At 51.4% G+C, this 18,525-nt stretch overlaps 1 protein-coding gene across 3 annotated transcripts; it reads right to left on the reverse strand.

The window, feature by feature from the left end:
- Positions 1-2,340: 2,340 nt before the first annotated feature.
- On the reverse strand, positions 2,341-16,618 carry Ube2i (ubiquitin conjugating enzyme E2 I). 3 transcript variants are annotated; one of them, XM_021221216.2, is made up of 7 exons: positions 16,500-16,618; positions 11,467-11,543; positions 11,257-11,340; positions 10,441-10,513; positions 6,730-6,839; positions 6,531-6,610; positions 2,341-4,277 (listed from the first exon to the last, which is right to left on the reverse strand). In XM_021221216.2, the coding sequence occupies exons 2-7, from the start codon at positions 11,530-11,532 to the stop codon at positions 4,214-4,216; spliced, it is 477 nt and encodes a 158-aa protein (XP_021076875.1). In that variant the 5' UTR covers positions 11,533-11,543; positions 16,500-16,618; the 3' UTR covers positions 2,341-4,213. The 3 variants fall into 3 exon arrangements, with proteins under 3 accessions (XP_021076875.1, XP_021076876.1, XP_029388857.1); XM_021221217.2 differs by lacking the exon at positions 16,500-16,618 and adding an exon at positions 15,535-15,677; XM_029532997.1 differs by lacking the exon at positions 16,500-16,618 and adding an exon at positions 14,746-15,081.
- Positions 16,619-18,525: the final 1,907 nt, after the last annotated feature.

An 18,525-nucleotide genomic window follows, 5' to 3' on the forward strand; every position in this document is an offset into this window, starting at 1 on the left:
CTGTGAGCATCCACTTCGGTGTTTGCCAGGCACTGGCATAGCCTCACAAGAGGCCGCTATACCAGGGTCCCTTCAGCAGAATCTTGCTGGCATGAGCATTAGTATCTGAGTTTGGTGGCTGATGATGGGATGGATTCCAGAATGGGGTAGCATATCCAGATGGCAGACGTGGCTCAGGACAGCCTGCCTGACAAGCCAGTCCTTGAACTGCAGCTCACACCAAGTATTTTGCGACCTTCCTGAAGTCAGTGTCCGGGCACTGGAGCCGGCTCGGGTCCGAGGTTTTTCTTTTTCCTCAAAACCAAAACAAAGAAAACCCCAGATTTTCATGTAGCTCAGGTTAGCATCTAACCCCCAACTTGCTAGGTGACCATGGTTAACTTTAATTTTCTGATCTTAAGTGCTGGAATTACAGGCATGTGCCACCATTCCTGGATTTAAGCAGGTGTGGGGACTGAATCCAGGTCCTTGTGTATGTTAGGTAAGCATTCTCCCACCAAAGGGGAGAGCCGCTGTCTCACATGATGATTTTTGTGGGACCAGGGGGGAGAGCCGCTGTTTCACATGCTCATTTTTGTAGGACCAAGCTGGAGGGGCTGCAGAAACAGGCCCTGGGCAGGGCATGGCCAAGAGCAACACAAGGCTATGTAGTTGGTCTGAGTCCATCTGGGAGACTTTGGAGGGTCTGCTGGGAACACAAGCTCTTGACATCTATCCAGTGAGGGGTAGTGTGCCAGGGCCTGTTTTCCTTAATGGTCATTGCTATGGTCAAAGGCCAAGTGGAGACAAAGGACGCACACTGTGCAACGTGTACTCATTACCTTCTGAAGAACCTGGGTTTGGAGGCACCCTCCTCTCCCCTCTCAGCTCTGGGACCAGCCCCTTCCAGAGACAGGAAGCCTTAGAGGGTGAGCACTTTCTTATAAGGCGGCGTTCTGGGATGAGGACCCAGATGATCTGGCCTGGGCAGAGAGGGGCCTACATGGACAAACCCAGGTTTCTCCTCCAAGAGTTCAGGTATGGCCTTTTAGGCTGGGCCAGGCCCAATAACTCCTCAATGTCACTGATAGTATCTGGAGGCCTCTAACACTCTCAGGAGCTACTGCATGCCCCCATCCACAACTCAGTGCCAGGGTCTGGTGGGACAAGTTCCCCAAACCCATTTCTTCACTCCTCCCTGCTGGAACTGGTTCAAATCAGTCCAAGTCAGTACTGGGCCAAGATGTAGCATATCCAGATGTCACTGGGCACTTTGTCAGCTGAATTGCCCAGGTGTCCTTGGGCTTCCTTTGTGGTCTGTGGTGGTTGGTCTGGGAAAGCCAGGGGAACCAATAAGCTCCAAACCATCATTTTTGGGAACAGCAGTGGCTACGTCTTCTTGCTGGTCAAGTCCCAGTGGACTTGGTAGATGTAAGGTTATGCTGTATAGTTTTGTTTTTTTAATAAAGATTTTATTTATTTATTATATGTGTTTACACTGTAGCTGTCTTCAGACACTCCAGAAGAGGGCATCAGATTTTTCTTATGGATGGTTGTGAACCACCATGTGGTTGCTGGGATTTGAACTCAGGACCTTCAGAAGAGCAGTTGGTGCTCTTAACCGCTGAGCCATCTCACCAGCCCTATGCTATATAGTTTTATGTCAACTAAATCATGGGGAGGGGAGGGAACCTCAACTAAGAAAATGCCTTCATAAGATGCTGCTGCTGGCAAGCCTGGAGGGCATTTTCCTAATTAGTGATGGTTAGGTAATGGCCCAGCCCATTGTGGTCCTGGGTTCTCTAAGAAAGGCTGAGCAAGCTTTGGGGAGCAGGCCAGTCAGAGAGCAGTAGGACTCCAGGTCTCTGCATCTGGCCCAGGCTCCTGGGACTTGCTTGGGAATCAGCTCTTTGCACTCACAAAATTCCCTGATGGGCATGGCCAGTTCTGACCATGAGCGCTCCTGGAGCTGTCAAAAGCTTTCTTTTAAAGATTTTAAAAACCGTTGTGTGTGTGCCTATTTGTCTGGGTGGGTGTCTGTGAAGGCCAAAGGAGGGCGTTGGATCCTGCGGTGGGTGTTTGGGTTACAGGCTGTTGCAGAATCGCTCGAAGTGGGTGCTGGGAACCAAACCTTTCAAGCTACAGGCCCACCTCCAACAGACTCCACTCCCAAGGAGCACTCTGATGTCTGTCAGTAGAACCCCTCACTAAGCCCCAGCCAGGAACCAGTCCCTGACTTTCCTAGGCTTGGGGAGATGCCTGAGATCCTAGGAGGGATGATGGGGGCAGAGGGAGGATGGGTGGGGAGAACCCCTACTGGGACTGAGAGACAGGAGGAAGCAGAGGACACAGCCCGAGGGCTGCAGTTTGTGGAAAGGTTTTAATTAGAACATTTGTACATACAGTGGTTAATCTGTTGCCCACAATTCCTTACCAATGAGGCTTCATGCTGGGAGACCCTCCACCCCACCCTCTTAACACAGGATGGTCACAGACCACATTCTTATGTTACAAGATTTCACATCTCTGGTAATTCATGGACTGTGGTACAAAAAGAACACTTCATAGCTGGAGTCACTACAGTTTGCTAGAAACATCAGTTACTTTAGAATACTTTAACTATAAAATATATTGAATTTCCATATATTAACCATATACATGTGTACCTATTACTAAATGTAGTCAGTTGTTACAAAATAAGACATTCTGAGAGCAGGCTACACACACACACCAGCCTGAACTCCCCAGGTGAGACCTTGTGCTGCAACTGTTCATCCAAACTCAGCTCCCGACTTTACCCACAAAGCACTGGCAACCCAGCTGTGTGAGCACAAGCCCCTCCAATTCCAGAGTGAAGACTCCTGGCTGCAGACCTGGCCACCCCTTGATTGGTCCCTGAACTTGAGCCACTGGTGCTTGGTTCCCATGTCAGGGGTCTTCCAGGGGCCTCAGGAACAAGTCTGATGGAGACTGATCCCTGCACCTATGTCCACTGCACCTCCCTGTGTTCTGTAAGCCCTAAGATCACAGACCCAGCCCAGCCCAGCCACGCCACTGCTAAGAGCAGCTTCACCCGGACCAGCTCCAGCAAGCAGAGTATGTGGACAGTAGTACCTGAGGTCATCCTGTGCCGAGGCCATACCAGGCTGTCTCCTGGGCTGTAGGGCAGTTGAATGCAGGCCAGGAGGTGCAGGAGCTGCGTGCTCAGGTGCTTGAGAGGACCCGAGTTGGCCTGGGCAGGGGGCAGAGCTGCCTCTTCCAGGTACAAGGGTAGGGAGGGCATCAAAAGGCCTGAAGCTACCATTCAGGTCACAGTGGGGCCCACTGGACAGCTAACAGGCAGGGAGAGCAATGCAGGCCAGTTTGTCCTTGGCTCTCAGCCTTGGTCTGGATCAGCCAGTCTGTCACCTCGCTGGGTTTACGAAGGCTGGATGCAGATTCCAACTTCCTGAGGCTCTCAACGCTGCCTGGTACCTTAAGGCCCAGAGATCCAGGTGGGGAGAACAGAACTCATCTCTGTACACAGTCCTATTTACAAAGAACCAGATGAAGATGGAGCTGCATGGGGCCTGGACATATCCTAGCAGAAGCTGTGAGACCTCCTAGGTGCTGGTCCTGGGGCTCAGCCTTGGTGCCTGGCAAGGACTGCAGCCATGTGAGGAGGGCCAGATGTACTGAGGTACCTCCTCACATTTTAATGATGATAATGCAACAAAAACCTTTATATAAACAGTTTATTTACTCTAAACAGCAACACAGACGAAACGCCATATAAACACAAAGGAAGTGGTGCAGGATGGAAATGCTGGCCAACTTTGGATCTGAGGCTCATAAGCAACAGCCCAGGTTTCTGAGAAGGACGAGGGGAGGGAAGAAGGGACAGTGTAGTTCTGTCATACAGCCAGCTGGAGGCCAGAGCTCTGAACAGTGGGAAGCATGNCTGCATCCNAGCGNGACGCAAAGAATCTAGCTGCTAGGGGCTTACCAAGTACAAAAGTTTATCACTTTACAGCAGTTGAAATACTGACATCAATATTAAAATAAAAGCAAGTTTTACTTAATAATCAAAAATACAAAAGACTGAATATGCCAGTGGCGGAAATGGAAAATGGCGCCCGCTCAACCCTCCCAGGAGACTAGTAACTGTATGGAGCGACTTAGATCTGCAAAAGGTTGTAAACAAGTTCTTGCCAAGCCAATCCCCCTTCCTCGTCATGGAGCCCAGGGCCGCTGCTTATGAGGGGGCAAACTTCTTCGCTTGTGCTCGAACCCTTTTCTCATATTCCACTCTGTTTTGGCTAAGGAGGTCAAGAGAAAAAAGAGAGCGTTAGCGAGGGTGGTAACACGGCCTGCTTGCTGAGGTGGAGAGAACCCACCCAGGCTCTCCCCAGGAGCAGGGAGGCAAAGTGGGTGGCTATACCAGGTGGCCCTGTGACAGGGAGGGGCAACAACTTCCCTGAAAGAGTTCTGTGTCCACCTCAACCTCAGGGACAGAACATAGTCGACCACATGGAAGACAGAGTGTCTTCGGCCTCTTGCAGTGTCATGGGTAATGACAGGGTCTTGGTGCCCAGGCTAGTGTGCAATGGTGCTCCAGTAAACTCCACTACTGACTAGTAAGTGCAGTCTGTGGCTCCACCGCTGGGAAGCCAGATCAGTGGTGAACTCATTCGACCACAGCCTCTCAGTTCAGCTGGAACACGAGTGTGTATGTCCACCTAGCAAGCTCAGGAAGTCTGCTCTTAGACAGGTGGAGAACAGCCCACTGGCACTAGGTTTTTGTTTTTGTTTTCCCGAGTCAGGGTTTCTCTGTGTAGCCTTGGCTGTCCTCGAACTCAGAAATCCGCCTGCCTCTGCCTCCCGAGTGCAGGGATTAAAGGTGTGGCCCTCATGCCCGGCCTGGCACGAGGTTTTGCTCAGTTCTGAGGACAGGTAAGAGCATCAATATGGAAGGCACAGACCCACTGTGCCTGCACTGGGATTGGGAACAGAAAACTGATGTAAGGGAACACTGTGACCTTAAGGACCACAGAACAAGATGACATTTCCAGGCTGGGCTCCTCAGAGCAGCAGTCCTTAGGGGTCACATTCAATAGTCCTGGCATAGCATGAGTTGCAACCCATCAGTGAACTTGCGAAGTGTCCCTAGAGCAAGCCTGAGCCCAAGTTGCCTGGCCTCAGAGATACAGAGTGGCAAGTTCTTGTACCAAGGTCACCCCAGAGAGGCCCAGTATCAGAACCCAAGCAGGGAGGACATAATACTTAGAAGCTCATGCTAGTTCTGGGAGGCGGCCGGCCGACATTACCATGACAGCAGCTCAGCCCTCAACCAAGAGTGCTGTCATTCACTAAGCAAAGATATGACAGCAAGGCCACTCAGGAAGGAGGGACATGAAGCTTCTACATATACAGTGAAAGCAGGCACAACACATGTTATTGACAGAAATCCAGATGATGCAGGAGAGAAACGCCAGCACCAAGGATTGCACTAAGTGCTGGAAGAACAGAGCCATGTTAGCTAGCCGGGCAGCAAAACCCTAAGGCCAACTGTGAACAGAGCTCCGTCTAAGCCAGAGTGCGGCTAAGCACCAGCGCAATGAGAGGCTCCCAGGGCCTGGCAGAAGCACACCGACCGCTTCACGAGTTGCATCCTCCTGTGCCTGCACCAGCAGCCAGCACACACAACACTGATGGGGCTGGCCTGTCACAGCATCTTACACAGGGTCAGGACTGAAAGACCCTGGAGCCTGGGTGCTCAGTACACAACACTGCACCAATGGGTGTAAGCTACAGTCCCAGGGATGCTAGCCAGGCCTGCCCTGGCCACCAGAGAAGGCAGCACACAAGTATCAAGGTTGGGTATGCACCCAACTTTCTTCTGGTTCCTTCCCTCAAGATATTTCCATCGGGGTGAGGAGGAGATTGGTGCCTGAGACACAGGGGGACAGTGGGGTCAAGGTCCCTGCAGTAACACTAATCTTAGGAATGAATTCCAGCCACACTAACTTTAGTCCTTGCCTACATCAGCAGGATCCTCACAGTCAGCAAGGATGAAGTGTGAGAGTGTGCATGCACATCCTCACTGGACCTCTATTTTAAGTGTTTTCCTTGCTGCCTACAGAACTGGCTCAACTGTTATTCAAGTCCTAACTGATCATGTGAGGTTATTTTCCTTCAGTAGATACAAAAAGAGCCAAGAGCACTCTATCAGCAAGGCTGTGTTATGATGCAATGGGTCACAACTTTTTATACACCTACCACAGATCACTCCCAATGGTCCATCAGTGCCCGCACCTCCTGTTCTATCCCTACTGTCACACTCTGGGCCCTGTCCTTGCTTAGAGTAAGCTCCTTGAACACATGGTTCTGTTGCTGATAGGTTAGTTATACAGTTTCCTTGGTGGCTCTTGTGGTGCTGACACCCAGTGGGAGTATGTGCCTCTTCCCCAGGGACTCCCTCTCAGCTATCATACCCCAGAGTTCCAATGTGACAGGCAGCCAGTCTGCACTTCCAGGAAAGGAAGATTAGCCAGCTGGCAGTTGCTACTAACCAGTAAATTGTGTAGGCCTCTGCTTGAGCTGGGTCTTGAATATTTGGTTCATTTAGAAGTTCTTGTATTCCTAATAAGATCTGAAAGAGAAACAAAACCAATCAGCTTACATTGAGAGGGCTTGTGGGGTATGAAAAACAGCCTTGAACACTGTGAATAGGACAAACCCCTAAGAGGGCAGTCAGGTGCTACTCCATACCTGTTTGATGGTGATGGCTGGCCTCCAGTCCTTGTCTTCCTCCAGGATGGACAGGCACACTGTGCCAGAAGGATACACATTTGGATGAAACAGTGGGGGCTCAAATTTACCTGGAGGACAGGGAGGGAAGGAATACTTTTGGAGGCAGATGCTGTCCCCATCCCGTGCTGCCCCTGGCCCTCTTCCTTTAAAAGATACAAACTCAGACACTCGATAGCAGAGGGTCCAGAAAGAGGAGAATACACCTTTCCTTCCTGAGGAGCTAAGCCTAGACAGAGACCATGGTCAGGAGCCGGGGGTGGGGGGGGTGGGGGGGTGGGGGTGGGGCTGAGCTTACGCTCTTCTCTCTCATGTTCATAGTAAGAGGAAAGAGGCCAGAAATGCATGCCCCAAAGACCTTTTCAATGTACACAGGCTTCAAGTACACCACATTTCTTTACAATAGTACAAAAATCTGCTCCAAACTCAGGTACTATCCCACAGGTACTTGAGAAGGTGCCTCACTTTGATCTAGGCAACCTTCTTTATTTTCAAACCTGTACACCCCCCAAAATACAAGTCTAAAGGCAGCTTGTTTTTAGCAAATGAAGGGGTCTAGGGATAGCTCTGTGGCAGCACACTTCCCTGGTGCACATAAGACTTTGGCTGAGTTCCCAGTACTACAAACAAATGGGCTGAGCATCTACCCCAACTACACACCTATACCAACTACTCTGTAAGCTAGGCAACAAGATTCTGAGTGGAGGTCAGGCGTGGTGGCGCACGCCTTTAATCCCAGCACTCGGGAGGCAGAGGCAGGCGGATTTCTGAGTTCAAGGCCAGCCCGGTCTACAAAGTGAGTTCCAGGACAGCCTGGGCTATACAGAGAAACCCTGTCTGGAAAAAAACCAAAAAAAAAAAAACCAAAAAAAGAAAAAGAAAAAAAGAAAAAAGATTGAGTGGAAGGCCAGCCTAGGATCTTAGTGAAATCTTAACAAACAACAAAACAGGAGTGAGGTGAGGTTGGATAAAGGGCTTAGAGGTTAGGAACACTAACTGTTCTTCCAGAGGATCGGGGCTCAATTCCCAGGACTCGTATGGAGACTTACAGCTCCTGCTGCTCTGGGGAGGGAATGAGTGGTTGTTCCTTCTTTTTTTTCTTTGTTTTTTTTTTTTTTTTTTTTTTTGGTTTTCCGAGACAGGGTTTCACTGTGTAGCCCTGGCTGTCCTGGAACTCACTCTGTAGACCAGGCTGGCCTGGAACTCAGAAATCCACCTGCCTCTGCCTCTTAATTTGGTTTTTTAAAAGTGGGTTTCTCTAAGCAGTCCTGGCTGACCTGCCTTGAACTCTGGTGGGATAAAAGATGACACTCCCATCCCCAGTTTTGTTAAACCCTCACTGTCCTTGAGCTTTAAATAACAAAAGGTGGGAGTGTAGCTCAGTGATGGAACACTTGTCTAGCAGCTGTGAGGCCCAGGGTTCAATGCAAAGCATCACAAAATGCTAAGTTAATAAGAAAGAGACAAAGAATGAACACCAGCACTAAGGTTAAGTCATAGAAAACTCCCTAACCGCTCTGCACACCGTCTCTATGCATGCCTCTCCAAGCAGAGCTGTGAGGAAGGACTGGAGAGTGACTTATGCCATAGGCACCATGATAAGCAAATGGAGAGGGTTTGGGAGTCAAGACCCCAAAGTAATTTCATCAGTTCCTCCAGCCCATCTGTCTCACAATTGGGCCAGGCCTCTACAGAGGCACTTCTGGCAACCACCTTAATTTTTTTTTTTAAACCACTAAAGAGTGATTGCACACACCTCTGATCCCAGCACCTGGTAGGCAGAGGCAGGCGGATCTCTGAGTTTGAGGCCAGCCTGGTTCGTGGAAGAAGTTCCAGGACAGCCAAGGCTACACAGGAAAACCTGTTTTACCCCAACCCCAATACAAATTTTTTTCCTGTCTTTAATATGTGTAGATATGTATGTTTGTGGATCATATGTGTGTGGAGCTAATGGAAGCCAAAAAAGGTGTCAAATCCCCTAGGACGGGAGTTGTAGTGGAACTGTCATGGGATGTTAGAATCCAACCTTGGTCCACTAAAGGAGCAGCTAGTACTAACCCAGAGCCAACACTTCTGCTTTAAAGCTCGCCTTATCTCGGGGTCCCTTACCCATCAGTGGTTCTCAACACAAGTCTGCTCCAGCAGGCATCTTTCCAACTCTGGACTCTTCTTTGTGTCCTTTAACTTGTATTTAGCAAACACAATTTACTCTTCCTTGCCAACCATGTTTACTTCTACGATACCTTGCATATGAATCTCAGCTGGCCCACGAGCTCCTCCCTGCTTTTTTAGCCTCACTCAGCAATAGAAGCTGCTTTGAGCTGCCTGGATCAGACATTAAGGAGCCCACCATTTTGCTGTCTGGGCGTTTAGATGCTCCATCTTGTTTCCCTTTACTCTCAATTATTTCCAAGGCTGCTACTAATACACACCTGCACCAACTCTTTGACTTCTGGTTCTTACCAACCTGGCTTCCGTGGTGTTCCTGTCCTGTCTTTGTGAACATGTGTGGGCATTTCTACTGGTTAGTTCTACAGGATAGTGGCAGGTCAGCTTTAGTGGTGATAGCAGAGATCATCCAGAGAAACAGCCTTCACATACCACAGCAAGGGCCAAGAGCTTCTGCTGCCCAGCTCTTGGCTGCCTCAGGTTTCCTCCTTGATAACCCAGAAGAGCCTGACAAACGGTACTCTGCTCCGTTGCATCCCTAGCTGGTGCCTTCTAAGACTGACTTAACTCCAGGGTCACAAAGGTGGCCAATCCCCGAGGCCAACACCGAGTACAAGACTTCCCTCCCATGGCATTTTGGTGCCACTACAACAGCTCAGTTTCCAAACGTCCGCAGATTATGCTCCATTTCTTCACGCTCACCTTTTTCCTCCTAAGCATGCTTCTTGGTTTTCCTAGCCAGTTTTGAGAGACTTGTCTCATTGTATTTGCTCAGGATTCCAGCACCACACGAAAGAGACCACCAACTCCGTCTATCTCAATCTTAGCTACATACCCCTTAAGAAAAACTAAAAGTATGGCAAAAAGAACTCAGGCAGACTAGGAAACCCCAGAGCAGGCAAGACTCCATCTAGTGGTTCCCAATAAACTATGTTTAAGTACTCCTGGGGAGCCCTGCATCAGGCAACATCTCTATTCACAGACCAGCTCAGACCCGGCCTTACTTATCTTGGGCAGAATGGTGGTGGTGGGCACTGCACCCCCAGGCAAGTTCTGCTGAGCTGTCCAGGGATTAGCTCAGCCTTCTCTTCTGACCACAGGCACAGCCTCTCACTGGGGTGAGTCAGAGTCTCCTCTCTCCTTTAGTGCTCTGAATGGAACTCAGAGCCTGATATATGCTAACCACTCATGGCATCTATGGGAACTTACAGACTCCTGTTCTCTTACTCCGCTGTGGCACCCGTGGGCACAAAAGCACCCAGGAGCTTCAGGATACAACTTTCCCTCTGCCATGTGGTACTTCCTGATCAGCTGGGATTAGAGACTACACTAATTACATGCACCTCTACCCTGGGACTTATCATCAAAGCCAACTCACCAGGACTGACTATCCCAGCACTGGCACCTGCCTGCTAGGCCGAGCACTCAGCACTCACAGACATAGCTCCCAAAGGGTGGCTGTGGCACTTGGGAAGTGGGCTGCAGGCTATTTGCACAACTTACATTTTGGTGGTGAAGACGGATAGTCATCTTTGAAAAGCATCCGTAGCTTGAACAAACCTCCTTCCCATGGAGTCTGTGGGGAGGGAACCAAGGTTAGATGGAGGCAGAAGCAGCTTGAACACAAGTAGGGGAGTTTGCCAGTTGCTGGAAGGCTTAGGAGCCACAGTTCTAAAGCTCAGCACACAGAAGCTGGGTCCAGCAGCTTGTACCCGTGTATTATTCAAGCACCTTGGAGCCTAGGCAAAGGGCACTACTCCCCAACCAGACCATTTTCCTACCCTCACGGCATGCGATGGGAGCACTATGGTGCAAGTGCCCCAACATGACTTGAGAGACAAGAACACACTCAGCATGTCCATATTCTGCAACTGAGCCTTGTACAGATGAACCCAAACTACGTTTTTGCTCAGACACTAAGCTGACCTGGAGGTCCGGGTTTGGTCAATGCCCAAAGTTATAGGAGACCATCACTCTCACATGTGCTGGATGAGGTAGACAACCGGCTGCACCGAGGCCCATGAGTGTAAAGAAACACAGCCTGGGTTCTCCATGAGCATTTCACCATTGGGGCTTACCACTTTGTAGCCAGCAACCTTCACCTGCTCCTCACCCCCCATCCCGGGCTGTTCACTGATCCAGTGCTTTGCCAGGGTCCAAGCCCCCTTGCCACCACAGGCCACTCCTTATCCAGAGGAGAGCTGTGACCTGGTAGGCTAGCTGTGGTCACAAATATGCGAACTTAGGTGCCTTCTGGTAGTCCTGTTTCTTCAGATCTCTTGTTAAGTCAGTAGGTGCAAAGCCAATGGTCACCCTTACCCCCTTCTTTCCAGGGATAGCGCACTCCCAGTTCATCAGGTTCATTGTGCCATCAGGGTTCTTTGTTGGGACAGCCACAAAGCCCTGAGAAAGAACAGCCACAAAACAAAGCAGCTCAGACGACAAGCCTAGCTGTCCCCAGTGGCCACAGGCTGAGACCACCACCCCATCAGAAAGCCCCTCCTGTGGCAGACACAGAGCGCTCCTTACAAAAGGGTGGTCCTTCCTCCAGGCTTTCCTTTCCTGCGCAAGGCGGCTGAGGGCGATCCCCGACATATTCAAAGTCCCTGGAACAGAATCCACACAGGGAGGGTTAGGGAAAGCACACACAGATCTCCTCTACCTCCTACCCCAGCCAGAGAGGGTTGTTACCAAGAAGCAGGTAACCGAGGCTGGAGTCCAGCTGGGCAAGCTGCCCTTGGAGCAGGTGTAGCATTACACCCCTCAACTAGCCCCTCAGAACACCTCCAGGTAGGCAGGGAGAGCACCACTGCTGTCTCTCTTGTACTTTACAAACTCAACTGCTGGAAGGTGCGGTGAGAAGAGCCTGCACAAAGGCTGTCACCTCCCTGGCAGGCATTGAGCATCTCTGGAGAGACTTGGCGCCCACTCCACAGTCAAAGCCTCAGGACAGGCAGGGTCTCCCAGTACTGCACACACTCATCTGAGACTAGGATGTGGCCCACTGGGTCACCACAGCACCATAAAATGCCACACAGGTAGAGTGCTAGTCTGGGAGTTAGAGGGTTCAGGAACAAGGGCCCTGAGACCCCAGCTTAGAATCAGGCCTGACAGGCGGACAATCACTAAATGTACTAGTGAGAAAAATCTACACACAGGGCAGAGCGTGGTCAACTTCCATAGGCAGACTACCCCAAGAGGCCAGACCATCAGCCTACAGTTTACCAGCTCACGTTCAGAGACCTGCCCTATGACCCTGGGGGCAGGAGGGCAAGATTCAGGTCAGGCCAGCAGCCTCTGCCAGAGACCATCGTGGCACACTTGACAAGGCCCTTAGGTGAACCCCTCTACCTAGGCCCACAGCCTGCTGCTTTGACTGTGATGCCAACCTGGCTACCACCTGCTTGGGTTTTTTTTTTGTTTGTTTGTTTTTGTTTTTAAATCTCTATATCCTTTTTAATATTACTTTAAAAAAAAAAATCACACGAAACAATACTCAGAGACTCCCAAACCCACAGAGCACAGGGATTTAGGGGTATGTGAATCACAGGACATGACCCCTGTGAACAAGCATCTAGCAGAGCAATGGGTATTTCAGACTGACTTGCTTCTCAGAGGTTCCGTATTTGACCCCAGCTTCAGGCTTCCATTGGGCTTGTGGGTAAAAATCTTCCAGTTGGACTAGCACTAGTCTAGTCTCTCATTTTCAGCTCAAAGTCTTCACTCTGAGGCGGAACCCCCAACCACCTCTAGACAAGAGTCAGATTCTTGTCACAGCTTCTGCGGGCTTCAAGCAGACCTCCCAAGAGCTCTTGCTATTTAGACTTAGCTCAGGCTACCCATTTTCTCTGCAAAGCCACGACTACTCGATGTTACTACTGCATGTTACTGACCCAACTGGGACCTCTAGAGCCCACACAGCTGCCCGGGCCAGGATCCCTGGGCTATACAGGGAGGCTGATTAGCTCTGCACCTCCATCTGTAAGCACAGCTGTTCTGTGGTATCACCTGAACACAGACCCACTGGGTCAAAGCATTCTGGTGAGCCCTGCCCTGAAGTTACAGATGACTTGTTTTAAGTTCAGAGTCTCACACTGTAGCCCAGGTTAGCCCCAAATTCACAACCCTCCTGGCTAGCTCCTGGTATTGGCAGGCATGAGCCACTGCATCTGGCTCCTAGACCATGTCTTCTTTCTTTCTTTCCTTTCCTTTATTTTTGGAGACAGTCTCACCATGTGGCCACAGCTGGCCAGAAACATGTAGAGCAGGCTGGCCTTGACCATCATGCACCACAGCACCTAGACTGCTTGTGATGACTGTACAAGTATCCAAGTAGAGAGGGGCTGGGACTGCCATCAGAGGTGGCAGCATCACCCCGGAGCACAGAGTTCAGCAAACATTTCAGTGGGTGAGGTCATTATAAGACAAACACTCCGTATCGGCATTTTTAATATCCTGTACACTCTAAGCCAACACGAAGAACCTCTTTCAGAAGTACAAGCTGGGACTGGCGAGATGGCTCATCAATTAAGAGTACTAGATGCTCTTCCAGTGTGTTCAACTCCCAGCACCCGCATGCCAGCTTATGATTGCCTGAAACTCCAGATCTAGGGGACCTGGACACCCTCAAACATACAAACATGCAGATAACAGTGCACATAAAATATATATTTAAAAAACAAAAACAAACAAACAAACAAAAAACAACAAAAAAAGAAGAAGCCCAAGACACCAGGACAAGCCTTCAGTGTTGGCATTCCTTCTAAGCATACCTGGCTCTATAAAAAAAAATCCTGATTCCCTTGTTATAAATCACAACAAACAGTACCTATGTTCCACAGCTCCAATACCAAAGCACAAAGTATACAAATTACAGGCAAGGCTCCTCTCTTACCAACCTCCAGTCCAAACCCAACTGTCTGTCCCTAGCACAGGAGTAGAGCATGTCTAGGAACAAGCACCAAGATTCTGCCACAAAACCCCAACACCTGCCTAACAGTCATCTCTTAGGCAATTTAGGACCCAGGTGGCACTCGTCTAAGAGTGGCAGGAGCATAGGGCTTCACTTCCAAGGTGTCCCCCTTTTCAACTTCTCAACGCACAGGCCCAATCTCCTCCTCTAGCATCTTCAACTGACTCGGCTATCTTCATCCAGCCAATCAGATGGCAGAAGTTGGCAAGCAAGTCTGGGCAGGGTTTCCTAACAGGTTTCTGGACAGTGGGCCACCCAAAGCTGTTGGGACAGCCATAACTGACCTCAGGATAAAGTTGTGTGCCCAGAGAACTCTGTCCTAGCATCCAACTGCAGCTATCCTAAGTGAGAAGAACCGAGAAGCTAGCTCAAGTGCTCTTGCCTGGACACTCAGTTAAGGACACGGAACCTGGGGGTCACCAAGAGCTCAAGGTTAGCCTTGGCTACAAGAGATCCTGTCTCAAAAACAGGGAGAAGTGAGAGATGGCTCTTACCAGCAGAACTCTCAAAGGCCTTTTGCCCCACGGTCGAGGAAAAGGAACCCTAAGAACACACTGGCAATGATCTAGGCAGAAACCTGGGGACAGTGCTGCTGCTCCCACAAGCACTCCAAAAGCCACTTAAATACAACCTGCCTTCCCAGGCAACAGTCACTTCACGAGCTCAAGTTTTGTGATGCAAAGACCAAAATAAACCAAACCAAAGCAAACCCAAAAAACAATCCCCTCCCCACTACTAGAGCCCGGCAGGACATACAGGGATGGGTCTTACGACCCCAGGCTTCCTGCAGTGTACAATATTTGTCTGGCGACACCACCTACTTCAGAGCCACTTACCGGTCAGAGAGCCTGTGCAAGGTTGCTTATCTCCGCCCACCTCGGCAGAGGGAACATGGGTACCAGGCACTACGGCTGGCTTGGACAGGGCGAAACGGCCTCTTTTACTCGAATGCACACTGCAGGCCCTAAGGATCCTTCAGTAAGTATACCACGCTGTTTGTTAAGTTTCCAGTGGCAGAGACAGCCAGAGGAGGGCAGGACTACAATCACTCCCAGCCTGAATACCTTTAGAATGAAAACAAACTCCCCTTCGACGCCCGTTTTCTGCTATGCGGGCAGGTAACTCATCCACTAAAACAACAGTTCCTTAAGAATAAAGGAAGGTGGGGCAGAGAATACGCACAAGATTCCCCCCCCCCCAACCAAACTACAAGCCTAGCGCCTCGGTAACGAACGAAGCAAGCCGAGCCTTCTGCCGTGACTCCGGGTGCTTACAGGCCCCGCCACGGCCCAGTGCCCACGGCCTTCCCGCACTCCCGCTCGCCTAACCACGGAGCCCAGCACCGCCCAGAACGGGTCTGGGAGCTCCTGGGAAGCTCAGATTCTGTGCTGCGGGGTCGGCGGGACTCAGGACGCCAAGAGTAGCGGGGCAGAGGGCCGAGCTCCCAGCCCTGCATCCGCCCGAGGCACAGCGGCTGGGCCCTAGTGCCTCGAAGGCCGAGACTCGGAGGCCGCGAGCGACAGGAGGCCGCCGTGGCTCCGCTCCGCGCCTCCCGGAAGCTCGCTGGGAACGGCGGCGCCTCGGGGCGAAGCTGGGAGTGCGCGCGCAGGCCGGTGGCGGCTCACCTGGGCGACCGCGGCCCGGACCGTCGCGGCGGCAGAGGCGGCGGCGCTCCTTTGTCTCGGGACTTCCCTCCGCGCCCGCCGCGCGCAGCACGGAGCGCAGGACCCCAGCGGGCGGGGCGGGGCCTGAGCTGGGCTGCCCGCCGCACGCCTGCTCACCGTACCGTCCCCCCCTGTCCGGCGGCCTGCGCGTCTACTTAAACGCGAGCTTCCCGCAGCCCGCACTCGACTGCCGCGCCCTCGTTGCCCGCGACCGCCTACGGAGCCCGGGCCCGGGGCGCCTGTCCAAGCAGGCGGTGCCCTGAACGACCGCACTCTTAAAGGGGACGCGTCCTAGGCTCGAGGGAGCGTCTGCAAACTCCTCTTCGGGATGAGCGCGTCCACTCGAGGACATATCCGAGAGTCGTGTGAAGAAAAAGAAGCATAGATTCCCAAGGGTCGTCCGGATGCTCAGAGGGCACCTTCCCGGGCCCAGGCTCTGGAGGTATCCTTGGGCTCAAGACCCGAGTCCCAGGAGCAAAGAGCACTGAGGCCTAAACATCCTGGGAATCGTCGCAGCACGGTGACGATCCCCTGAACCTAGCGCGCTGTGACACTTTCTGCAATTGGCCAGTTCAGGAACTTGGGCGGGGTAAACCTCGAAACGGCCCAATGAACTGGCCTCATACAAAGGGCCAAACGCAAGCAAAACCGACGGGGAGAGAAATGTGGATGCTCCCTAACCTACGAGTTAGCCCTAGTGGGGGAGGGGACTGGGCCTGCACCGTGGGGGAGGGGCAGCGCCCGCAACCCCCCCCCCCCCCCCCCCCCCCCTCACGGAAAACTATTGTCTGAACCGGTAAGCTGCTAATTTACAACTGAGTAACTACCTGGCCCTTCACACCCCCCCCCCCCCCCCCCCCCCCCCCCCCCCCCCCCCCAACGCCCCCCCCCGCCCCTAGGCCTCTTCCCTGTGCCGCACCCCACACCTTAGTTCCACCTGACACCCCTGTACGGCTTCTGCGGGCCCCGCTGGACGCGCTCTTGTCACGCCGTGGCCAGTCCTCTGCAATCCAGCTCCGTGCTCCGATGCTTCCTCCCCGACTCACCGACGGGACGGGTACTTAGAACCGTCGGCTGGCCCCCTGGTGGCCATCCTGGCGCCTGCTCCTTTTTTTTTTTTTTTTTTGGCAATTTTTTTTTTTTTTTTTTTTTTTTGGCTCGTTATGGAGGCCTTCCTAGGCCAGAAGCAGCCAACAAGGTTTTCCTGGGAATTTGGACTACGGGTTCATGCTGCCAGGGACTCCAGTGTCCATCTGTCAGTGTCTCCGTCCATCTACTCACCACTCTCTCCTTCCTCCGTTCTCCTCTTACCTTTTGAGGTTGTTAGGTGCCCCAAAACAGGAACTAAGGCCCCATGCCCCTTGCCCATAATTGCCCAACGTTCCCTGGAGCTCACCCTGTTAATTCCTCCTGTTCTTAGTCGTACTGTTTAACAGTTAAGATCGCAATGAACACCAGATCCTGAGGGACCTTGGTCTCTCATTGGGACTGAGTTGTAGTCAAGGTCGGCTTAGATACAAGTTCCTGACACCCCAGTTGTGGTTGATGATCCCAATAGATCTGTACCCCCGACAGAAAGCACCTGTTTTGGATCCATCCCAGCCTGCAAAACAGCTTCCAAGACTGGTGGCTCCTGGGCACTTAGGAATGTTGACCAAGAGCAGCTCTGGCCTGTGTATTGTACCATCTGGGACCAGAGTTATCAGCCGATTGTCTGGGGGCTCTCATTTTGTGGCCAGTGGCTCTGAGTGACCCAGTAATCTTTTTACTTTGCATTTGTTTTTTAGCTTAGGGTCGTATGCATTATCCCTGCCTGGCCTCCAACTGACCTTGAAGTCCTGTTCCATGTGATTCCACCCCTAAATTGCACAAATCACACCACATCCACTTTGGAATCTGCTATTCAGTAGCATCACAGTTGAGCCTGGTCTGGACTCAGGGCTATTGGAATGAGACTGAGGACTGGGTGGAGAGGCAGCTGGAAGTGGTGTGTAGTTATTGGAGGGCTTGATCTGTGCTCCACAGGGCTCTGCAGAAGGGTTAGAGCAGGAGTGGATGATGTAGGGATAGTATGCAAATCACTCTAATCTCTCCAGCAGGCAAGCGCTTCTTATTACCACCCCATGTGGATTCTTGAATAAAAGACACACACATGCAGCCTTATTTTTAATATGCCCAACAGCTGGGCCAGTCCCTAACTTCCACGTTGCTAGCACCTACTCTCTGATAGTCCTGAATTATCACTTACTAAAATCTATATTCCATCTTTGCTACCCCAGACACAATTCGGGGAGGGGCCCCTGGGGCCATTCATCCTCAGCTCTTACATGGCTATATGCTTTCTCTCCTACAGCTCTCAAGACTGGTCCTCCTGCTTCCCCAGCATGGCGATTCTAAAATCCCTCTTTTTCCCATGGTTACCTTGCCCAGAAACTCTTATTTAAAGTCCCACCTCGGTCTGCCAGCCATTGGGAGCCCAGCAACTTTATTTACCAATTAGAGCCAATTGGTAGGGTCCCCCTCTGCCTTACATGCAGATGTGTGAATTCCCATGTAATTTGGGAACCCAATAAAACAATATAAGCAATAAAACAAATCCACAACACCATAGTTCCCACTTTGTTTGTTGAGTAGATGCAGGAGACGCTGTCCAGGGTGTTGAGTTCAGCCAGCACAGAGAGCTCACATCCGGGCAGATGTAGTGTTGAGACCCAAAGGCCCTTGTGCTAGAGGGAATGTCAGGCATGGTGATGCGGAGTTGGCTGGGTTGGACTGGAGTAGGAGGCTGTATCAGCCTAGAAACTTTATATTTTTTAGGATACGCATTCTCAGTGGACAGGGGTCTTGACTGGGGCCATCTCTGTGGGTGTAAAGGGAAGCCAAGTGTAGCAGTGAGCTTATGCTCCAAGTGTAGCAGTGAGCTTATGCTCCAAGTGTAGCAGTGAGCTTATG

This window comes from Mus pahari, chromosome 21 (assembly GCF_900095145.1).
Source record: "Mus pahari chromosome 21, PAHARI_EIJ_v1.1, whole genome shotgun sequence".
Taxonomy (NCBI): Eukaryota; Metazoa; Chordata; class Mammalia; order Rodentia; family Muridae; genus Mus; species Mus pahari.

What these genes read in the sequence shown, in the direction of transcription:
- Ube2i (XM_021221216.2), bottom strand. Translation starts at nt 11,532, where the DNA reads ATGTCGGGGATCGCCCTCAGCCGCCTTGCGCAGGAAAGGAAAGCCTGG. An exon ending in CAGCCATCACCATCAAACAG is followed by an intron (nt 6,611 to 6,729) that starts GTATGGAGTAGC and finishes TTTCTCTTTCAG; the next exon opens with ATCTTATTAGGAATACAAGA. An exon ending in GAGGCCTACACAATTTACTG is followed by an intron (nt 4,278 to 6,530) that starts GTTAGTAGCAAC and finishes TGACCTCCTTAG; the next exon opens with CCAAAACAGAGTGGAATATG.